This window comes from Chlorocebus sabaeus, chromosome 16, assembly GCF_047675955.1.
Source record: "Chlorocebus sabaeus isolate Y175 chromosome 16, mChlSab1.0.hap1, whole genome shotgun sequence".
Classification (NCBI taxonomy): Eukaryota; Metazoa; Chordata; class Mammalia; order Primates; family Cercopithecidae; genus Chlorocebus; species Chlorocebus sabaeus.
Window position 1 is genome coordinate 67,858,367 of NC_132919.1, and position 9,955 is coordinate 67,868,321.

At 52.2% G+C, this 9,955-nt stretch overlaps 1 protein-coding gene across 1 annotated transcript; it reads left to right on the plus strand.

Annotated features, from left to right (window-relative positions):
* The first annotated feature begins 7,907 nt into the window (after positions 1–7,907).
* Positions 7,908–9,369, plus strand: PPY (pancreatic polypeptide). The gene is made up of 4 exons (XM_073005576.1): positions 7,908–7,983; positions 8,515–8,705; positions 8,954–9,025; positions 9,221–9,369. The coding sequence occupies exons 1-4, from the start codon at positions 7,966–7,968 to the stop codon at positions 9,243–9,245; spliced, it is 306 nt and encodes a 101-aa protein (XP_072861677.1). The 5' UTR covers positions 7,908–7,965; the 3' UTR covers positions 9,246–9,369.
* Positions 9,370–9,955: the final 586 nt, after the last annotated feature.

The following is a 9,955-nucleotide window of genomic DNA, read 5'->3' on the forward strand; positions in this document are numbered from 1 at the left end:
TTATATCTGCAATGACCCCTTTTCTAAATAAGGTCACATTCTGAAGTACTGGGAGTTAGGACTTCAACATATGAATTTCAGGAGGAACACAATTTAACTCATGACAACCATTTTTTGTGACCCAGCCTCAGAAGTCACATAGCACCATATCCCATATTCCGTTGGTCAAAGCAGTCACAAGTGCACTCACATTCAAGAAGAGGGGACACAGACCCCACTGTAGAACACACATGAGATAGGAAGTATTTTTGTGTCATCTTTGAAAAATACAATCTGCCATAGGCAGGCACATCCATTCCTAAAAACGGAATGGCAAAAACCACTTTAACTCTCAGCCCATTGGCTAAAGCCTAGTCTCATGGCCCCACTTAGCTGCAAAGGCAACCTAAGTCTTTGCTGAGTGGCTGTGTGCCCATCTCAAGCTGTTCGTTTTTACAAATTTTTTAAATTTATAAATCTTTTTTTTTTTTTTTGAGACAGAGTTTTGCTCTTGTTGCCCAGGCTGGAGTGTAATGGCACGATCTCAGCTCACTGCAGCCTCCCCTTCCTGGTTCAAGCGATTCTCCTGCCTCAGCCTCCTGAGGAGGTTGGATCATAGGCATGCACCACCACGACCCAGCTAATTTTGTATTTTTAGTAGAGACAGGGTTTCACCATGTTGGACAGGCTGGTCTTGAACTCCTGACCTCAGGTGATCCACCCGCTTTGTCCTCCCAAAGTGCTGGGATTACAGGTGTGAGCCACCGTGCCCAGCCGGATTATCTTCTTGTTATATAACAAACCTACATATGTACCATCTCGAGGTTTTTGATGATGAAAGGAGAATGTGGATATTTGGGCACCTAACATTATCTACTAGGAACATGATGTCCTTTGAATGTCATCTAGAAATCATTTGGTCCTATCTCTTCATTGAACCAATGGGAATCCCAAGGCGGAGAGGAAGAGGCTTGCAGGAAGCCGTAGAATAAGGGACAGAGGTAAGAGATCTCATCCCGAAGCAGTTCTGTTTCTACTAAACATGAAATCTAAACTCACTGCCAGAAACTCAGGCTTTTCATAACACCCTTTCCTCCTTCGGTGGCATTTCCTGCAATTTCTCAGTGTGCACCCCTAAAGTGCTCAACCCCACTGCCACAGACCCCTGCTTCTGTGAAATAGCATTTCCCCCTGCCTCCAGCCTTCAAGGCCACTTCAGGTCTCATTTCCTCCAGGAACCTTACTGCCCTGGCCTCCCTGTTTACCTCCCCAACACTGTCTTTTTTTTTTTTTTTTTTAAATGAGATGGAGTCTTGCTCTGTTGCCCAGGCTAGAGTGCAGTGGCGCGATCTTGGCTCACTGCCAGCTCCACCTCCCGGGTTCACGCCATTCTCCTGCCTCAGCCTCCTGAGTAGCTAGGACTCCAGGCGCCTGCCACCACACCCAGCTAATTTTTGTGTTTTTAGTAGAGAAGGGGTTTCACCGTGCTAGCCAGGATGGTCTCGATCTCCTGACCTCGTGATCTGCCTGCCTCGGCCTCCCAAAGTGCTGGGAATACAGGCATGAGCCACCACGCCTGGCTTGTTTTTTTTGAGATGGCATCTTGCTCTTGTCGCCCAGGCTGGAGTGTAGTGGTGCTATCTCAGCTCACTGCAACGTCTGCCTCCCAGGTTCAAGCAATTCTCCTGCCTCAGCCTCCCGAGTACCTGGGATTACAGGCACCCACCACCATGCCTGGCTAATTTTTTGTATTTTTTGTGGAGATGGGGTTTCATCATGTTGGCCAGGCTGTTCTCAAACTATAGTATGTAGCTTAGTTTAGTTTCTATTTCAGCAAGAAAGAAGCCTTCCTCTTTGAGAAAAATTTGGAGCGGCAATGACAGGATTTGCTATTGCAGACACTGGAGACAGGAAGGGAGAAATATTGAACTCTCCTTGTGTGTCTTCAGGAGGCCCTGGAGGCAGATAGAGTTCCCAGGGCAGAGAGAAGTGGAGGCAGAGCCCAGGCTCCAAATTAGTGGAGTGAGCCCCCACTGGGTCCTGAGTTGGCTCACAGTGGGTGAGAGAAGGGGCGTAAGGTACGTGTGTGCATGTCACAGCTATCCCCAGCCCAAGGGCTTCTCCAGGGCATAGGTCCTGGCATCTGGGGGCAGCTACCCCCCACTCTATCTCTTCCTCTGCTGTTGCCATTTAATTTTGGAATAAGACATTGGCTTAAGAGCCGGGCCAGGCTCCAGCCAGTGGCGGGTTGGGATTGGGGGGGTCTGCAAACAGGGATAAAGCCAGGCTGGAACCATGTGGACCTGGGTTTAGTTTTGACCCTTCCTGACTCCCATGTGACTTTAGACAGCCTCAGCTACCTCACTGGACTTCGGTTTTCTCATCCGATAAGGGCGAAGAGTAATTCCTGCCTCTCTCACAAGGTAGCAAAGAGGCATTTGTAAGATGACCTGTGAGTAAGGTTCTGAAGCACAGGGCTAGGTGAGGGATGGCTGCCTACTTGCTGGAGGGCCACAGCCAGTTTCTTCCCCTTTCTGAACTTTCACATCCTCACTTTCAAAAAAAGCCATCCTGGCCAGATGCAATGGCTCACGGCTATAATCCCAGCACTTTGGGAGGCTGAGCTGGGTAGATACTTGAGCCCATCTCTCAAAAAAAAAAAAAAAAAATAGCAGGCCATGGTGGCAAGCACTTGTGGTCCCAGCTACTTGGGAAGCTGAGATGGGAGGATCCCTTGAGTCCAGGAGACAGAGCCCAGGAGACAGCGCTGTAGTGAGCGATGATCCTGCCACTGCACCCCAGCCCTAGTGACAGAGTGAGAGCCCATCTGAAAAAAAAAGAAAAAAAAAAGCAAGCCTTCCCCCAGCTTCTCACGCAGCTTTGACCTCTTTGTAGAACCCTTGCTTCTTCATCACCTCCCGCTGTCCCCATGAGGCCCCGAACAGATGTGCGATAAATGACCACTCATTGGTTGATTAACTGAAAGCAGCAGGGATTGAGGTTAGACAGCCAGGATGGGGGCGGGGCAGGGGAATGTGTGTGACGGAGGACTCGGTGAGGGCCAAGCTGCTGCCCTGGGGTCGAGAATGTAGGGGCCCCCATTCCCTTTGCTCCTTTACCTGCCTTCATTCACTCTGTGACCCAGGTGTTTCTGGGGTGTTCCTCTCCTAGTCTCATAGCACTTACTCCATCCCCATCACCGCCAGTGGCCATCTGCCTTGTGCCAGAGGGCGTGGTGTTGGGCAGAGGAAGAGGTACCACTATCATCTTCATTTGGTGGGTCTGCAAACCAGGAATTGGTGCTTTCTTTATTTCTTTTCTTTTTTCTTTTTTTTTTTTTTTTTTGAGACCGAGTCTCACTCTGTTGCCCAGGCTGGAGTGCAGTGGCGCGATCTTGGCTCACTGCAACCTTCGACTCCCAGATTCAAGCGATTCTCCTGTCTCGCCCTCCTGAGTAGCTGGGACTACAGGCGTGTGCCACCACACCCGGCTGATTTTTTAAATTTCTAGTAGAGACGGGGTTTCACCATGTTAGCCAGGATGGTCTTGATCTACTGACCTTGTGATCCGCCCACCTCGGCCTCCCAAAGTGCTGGGATTACAGGCGTGAGCCACCGTGCCCGGTGAATTGGTGCTTTCTTTAAGCAGGGCTCTGTGGCAAGCACTATGGGAACGTTACCAAAAAGAGGTCCTGACCCAGACCCCAAAAGAGGGTTCTTGGGGCTCACGCAAGAAAGAATTCAGGGTGATTCCGCAGAGTAGAGTGAAAGTAAGTTTACTAGATAAGGAAACAAGGGCCAGGTGCAGTGGCTCATGCCTGTAATCCCAGCACTTTGGGAGGTCGACGCAGGAGGATCGTTTGAGCTTGGTCAAAAAAGTGAGCCCCCATCTCTACAAAATCAATTAATAAATAAAAGGAAAGTAAAGAAACAAAGAATGGCTACTCCACAGGCAGAGCAGCCCCCACGGCTGCTGTCTGGCTATTTTTATGGTTATGTCTTGATCATATACTAATAAACAAGGGGTGGATTATTCATGAGTTTTCCAGAGAAGTGGGGATTTCCCAGAACTGAGGGTTCCACCTCCTTTTAGACCATGGAGGGTAACTTTCAGATGTTGCCATGGCATTTCTAAACTGTCTGGCGCTGGTGGGAGCATCTCTTAGCATGCTAATGTATTATAATTAATGTATAACGATCAGTGAGGCCAGGTGCAGTGGCTCACACCTGTAATCCCAGCACTTTGGGAGGCTGATGGGGGCAGATTATTTGAGGTCAGGAGTTCGAGACCAGCCTCACCAACATGGTGAAAACCCATCTCTGCTGAAAAAGAAAAAAAGAAAAATCAGTGAGGGCAATCAGCGTCACTTTGATCACTCTCTTGGTTTTTGCGTGTTCTTACCTATCAGCTTCTCATTCTATCAGCAGGGTCTTGTGACCTGTATGTTGTGCCGGCCTCCTATCTTGTCCTGTGACTAAAAATGCCTGACCTCCTGGGAATGCAGCCCAGCAGGTCGCAGCCTCATTTTACCCAGCCCCTGTTCAAGATGGAGTCGCTCTGGTTCAAACGCCTCTGACAGGAACACATAAAGATGAGTGAGAACCACTGCTGTGTTCTAGACATAGTGATGTAGTTAGACTTTGTGTCCCCACCAAATCTCATCTTAAATTGTAATCCCCATAGTCCTCATGTGTCAAGGGAGAGACCAGGTGGAGGTCATTGAATCATGCGGGCAATTTTCCCCATGCTGTTCTCGTGATAGTGAGTGAGTCGTCACGAGAGCTGATGATTTTATAAGTTGCTCTTCTCCCCTTTGATCAGCACTTCTCCTTCCTGCCGCCTTGTGAGAAAGACGCCTTGCTTCCCCTACGCCTTCTGCCATGATTGTCTAAGTTTCCTGAGGCCTCCCCAGCCATGCTGAACTGTGAGTCAATTAAACCTCTTTCCTTTATAAATTACCCAATCTCGGGTAGTTCTTTTTGCTTTTTGTGTGTTTTTTGAGATGGAGCCTCACTCTGTTGCCCAGGTTGGAGTGTAGTGGCATGATCTCGGTTCACTGCAACTTCCGCCTCCCCGGTTCAAGTGATTCTCCTGCCTCAGCCTCCCAAGTAGCTGGAATTACAGATATGCGCCACCACGCCTGGCTAATTTTTGTGTTTTTAGTAGTGATGGGATTTCACCATGTTGGCCAGGCTGGTCTTGAACTCCTAACCTCAGGTGATCCGCCCACCTCAGCCTCCCAAAGTGCTGGGATTACAGGTGTGGGCCACTGCGCCTGGCCTCGGACATTTCTTTTCTTTTTCTTTTTTCTTTTTTTTTGAGGCGGAGTTTCGCTCTGTCGCCCAGGCTGGAGTGCAGTGGCCGGATCTCAGCTCACTGCAAGCTCCGCCTCCCGGGTTCACGCCATTCTCCTGCCTCAGCCTCCCGAGTAGCTGGGACTACAGGCGCCCGCCACCTCGCCCGGCTAGATTTTTGTATTTTTCAGTAGAGACGGGGTTTCACCGGGTTAGCCAGGATGGTCTTGATCTCCTGACCTCATGATCCGCCCGTCTCGGCCTCCCAAAGTGCTGGGATTACAGGCTTGAGCCACCGCGCCCGGCGACATTTCTTTTCAAAGGTATGAAAATGAACACACATGGCCATGCAGTGTAGAAAGCACATCTACTACCACTTCCTCCTGGATTGTCACCACATCCCTGAGAGGACCCAGAAGAGGAATCTGTTGTTTGCACAGGAGAAAAATGAAAGCTACAGTTTGGTTGACATTTGTGGAGTACCTGTTATTTGTTAGGCACTTAGGTTTACCTCTGCGACAGGACAGAACTACAAGTGGCCCTGGCATCTGAGTCAATCCCTAGATCCGTTGTCTGTCGAGTGGGGCTGGGTTCCCACATGGGTAGCAGCCAGAACAGGTCCCTCCAAGGCCATGGTCCTGTGGGAGCTCAGACCCTTTTAACTAGGGTTGGAGCCTGGCGCCCTCTGGCGGCAATAGCTGCAACCTCTACCTGCCAAACCCAAGGCCAGCCTGAGACCAGTCACCAGTTCACACACTTGTTTTGCAAGCAGAAAACCTCAGTCCAGAGAAAGGCCCGGGCTTGCTGAGACAGAACGACTTTCATATTTGCCTTGCGGAATGTAAGTTGTCTGGTGAAGCAATATTGCTCTTCTTGTTAACAAAAATCAAAATTGGGAGGGTTAAGGCAGAACACTGATGTTTGCTGAGCCTTCCTTTATTCTCCCTATCTTGAGATGGGTGTGATGAGCTCATTTTACAGAGAGGAAAACTGAAGCTTTTCCTTCTGTAGAGAGATTAAATCAATTACTGTAGAGAGGTTAAATCAATTACTTTCCCAGGCTCACACAGCCAGCCAATGGCAGAGCCAGGATTTGGTCCCAGTTCTGTCTGACTCTAACCCCACCCTGCCAGATCCCTGGAGTTTCACCTCCAGTCCCCTGTTCCCCAACAGTCCCCCCATCCCCCAACTTCTTGGTGTACTGATCTGGGACAGCAGAACGTCAGCAGTCATAAGTCCTTAGCTCCTGTACTCCGTGTCACGGTGTCATTCAGACACAGCCAGTTACCACTCCTTGCCCTAAGCTGGGGAGGGAGACTGGGGGTTGGGAAGAGGTGCTGGGCAGGGGAGATTCAGGGGCTTCTGGTGGGGATGGATTAGTGGGGTTGAGAATCTAAGCCAGAATTTGGGACCTCGGTAGCTATGAGATCTTCAGCAAGCATCTTTACCTCTGTGAGCCTCAGGTCTCTCAGCCACAAAGTGGGAAATTCTACCAATACTTTGACAGCCCCACTTAGGAAAGAAACAGTCCGGGTTTGGAGTTGGATTTTGGCGTTAGATTTTGTTTCAAACCCTGAATCTCCCACTGACTGGCTGTGTGGTTTGGAGCCAGTGATTTGACATCTCTGAGCAGATTTCAGATCCTGAATCTGTAAAATAGGTTGTTGTGGGGATTTAGTGAGGTGACTGAGCTGGAAGCACTTTGGAAAATGTGAGGCTTTACAAATGATGCTGGTTTTTAGCACTTCCCTGGAATGGGGGCTCTGAGATGGGGAGGGAAATGGCTACGGGAAACTGGTACCCCCCTCAACCTTTCCCCTGAACCCAAGCACATGAGTTCTCATTCTGCATTCTATGCACCCACCAAATGGGTTTCTCCAAGCCTGGTACCCCACTCCTTTCCACCTTGCCTGAGGACCTGAGGCGCCTTCCCTCTTCCCACCTTGTTCTAGTTGCAAGCTTCAGAGGATGGCCTGAGTTTCCATTCTTCATCCTGGAGGCTCCAGCTGCAGCCTCAATCTTCCAGCTGCAGCTTCAATCTTCTGCCCCGAGGGAATCTGTTGGATGATTTGGGTTGATCCTTGGGAGGCAGGAGAGCTAGTTCCAAGGCCTGTAACCAAAACCTTTCAGTCACTCTGAAGTTCCAGAACCCCATCTTTCTTGAAGCAAGCCTGCTCTGGTGCCCAAAGGGAAGGAGTGTCAGGGATGGAGGCCCACAGGAGACTTTTCTTGTGGTCCAGTTTTGTCTGTTATGCTGCTGGTCTGCACCCACAGCACTGCCCTGTCCTCCTCCTGTCTCTGGCCTCAGATACTGACAATATCGGGAGACAGTTGGAGGAGGGGCGAGGGCTGTGGAGCGAGAGAAGCTGACAGGAGGCGGGGACTCTGGGGGGCTGAGGGCTATAAAGCGGCCCAGCCGAGGGCAGGGGCCCATCCGGCCTGAGGCAGGTGCTTGTTTGGTCTAGTACCCATTTACTCTGGACTCCAGGTAAGCGGGCTCAGCCTGCCTGGGGCTCTGGGGGCCTCCCCCAGGCTGGGGCCTCGGATGGAGAGGAGTTGGTGCTTCACAGGGCCAGGGGCCTTGGGAGGCCTAAGGTCCTGCTTGGGTCTTGCTTTCTGCATCTGGACAGACCTGTCACGCTAGAAGACAGCACGTATATGTGCACACTCGTGTGCATGGCCATGAACCGGAATGTGTGACTGTGACCTTGTGAGTGACTGGGGTCCCTGTGTGAGTGCCTTTGCCGGTCTGTGCAGGACGACATGGGCAATAGCATCTTCTCCAGGACCCATATCTGTGTCTCTATTGCAGGTTGGAGGGCCAGACCCACAAGGTCATGGATTTCTGTCCTTGGCTTCCCAAGTTCATTCTGTGTCCCCCACCCTGTGGGTGACCTGGCATGGCCTTATTCCCACTAGCTGCTGCCTCCTTGGAGCCATGAGGCCCTGGATGTCATGAGTCCCATGTGTCCAGGACTCATGTCCCCATTTTCTCTGCTATGCTTTTCTAACTTGCAAGGCGCTGGCCTGCTGGGCTGCTCACAGGACAGGCTGTCCGCGCCTTCAGAGCAGTGTCTAGGAGGTGGAGTGGTCAGCTTGGAGTGGCCCTTTGCTCTGCCCCCTTGTCCCCAGGCTTGGAGAAATGGATGATGGGCTAAGGGGCTGGGTAGATGGACCCTGCTTCCTGGGCACGGGAAATCTGCAGCCCGGGCTCTCCACCTCCCCTCTGCTTGCTCCTCAGATGGCTGCCACACGCCTCTGCCTTTCCCTGCTGCTCCTGTCCACCTGTGTGGCTCTGTTACTACAGCCACTGCTGGGTGCCCAGGGAGCCCCGCTGGAGCCAGTGTACCCAGGGGACAATGCCACGCCAGAGCAGATGGCCCAGTATGCGGCTGATCTCCGCAGATACATCAACATGCTGACCAGACCTAGGTGTGTGCCACAGTCGGGGAGAGAGATCCAGCCCCTGGGACCCTGAGCCCACTCCACATTCCTGGCCACACCCTATCCCCAGCCCCAGCCCCAGCCCCTTCCAGGCCTGCTCTTGGGAAAACAGGGCATCTGTGCTGAACAGGCCTAGGCCAATGTGCCCTGGGAGACATGGTGCCTACAGGCAGATATGAAACGGGTGGGCTGGCACCTGGGCACAGTGCTTGCCCCTGCTGCCTCCTCCCTCCCAGGTATGGGAAAAGACACAAAGAGGACACGCTGGCCTTCTCGGAGTGGGGGTCCCCGCATGCTGCTGCCCCCAGGTGAGTTTGACTCCCTGCCCTGTCTGTCCAACTCCCTGGGGCTGAAATAGGGGTGGTGGGACCGAATCAGAGTTTGGAAAGGTGTAGTGGGGGGCGGGGTGGAAGAGGGAGAACAGGAGCCCAGAGCCAGCCTGAGGCCTCCTGAGGGCACGAGGCCTACCGCCTACACTGCCACGTTCTGCCCTGTCCTCACAGGGAACTCAGCCCGCTGGACTTGTAATGCTACCTTCTGTCTCCTACGACTCCATGAGCAGTGCCAGCCCAGCTCTCCCTTCTGCACCCTTGGCTCTGGCCAAAGCTTGCTCCCTGCTCCCGCACAGGCTCAATAAAGCAAGTCAAAGCCACAGCCTGTCCTGTGTCTCTGTGGACCCCTGGTGGGGGCAGCAGGAAGCGCCAAATGCATGGGAGAGAAAGAGGAGGGCAGGGCAGTGGAAAAGGGGATCATCCAGAACATTGGTGGGGTCATCAGAGTCGCTCAGCTCATCCTCTCCCTTTCACAGAGGGACAAGTGGTGGCCAGAGGAAGGCAGGGACTCCACTGAGCAGATGGTCCTGCATGGTCCTTCGGCAAGTCTGTGAAGTGGCAGTCTTGAATCTTCCCAGTTCAGCACCCATAGACCTTCCCGACATGGCCCGATGACAGCCCTTCCCCAAGTGCACCCCTCACCAGTGCCTTACTGCAGCCTAGGCAGCAGAAGCACCAAAAATTATACTAAAGCATCCTTGGCATGGGGGCAGGCGCACAGCCCAGCCTGGAAGAACGATTCTGGTGCTACAGCAGTCATGGCTGCATCCAGGGCCCAGAGCTGCCATCCAGAAGTTTGGAGAGAATGGGCTGCCCCGCGAGGTAGTGAAGTCCTGGGCATAGGAGGTATTCAAGCTGCTGTGGAAGGGGACGAGGCTAGATTAACTGAGAGTTCCAGCCAATCGA

What these genes read in the sequence shown, in the direction of transcription:
- PPY (XM_073005576.1), top strand. An exon ending in AACATGCTGACCAGACCTAG is followed by an intron (nt 8,706 to 8,953) that starts GTGTGTGCCACA and finishes CCTCCCTCCCAG; the next exon opens with GTATGGGAAAAGACACAAAG. An exon ending in CCGCATGCTGCTGCCCCCAG is followed by an intron (nt 9,026 to 9,220) that starts GTGAGTTTGACT and finishes CTGTCCTCACAG; the next exon opens with GGAACTCAGCCCGCTGGACT.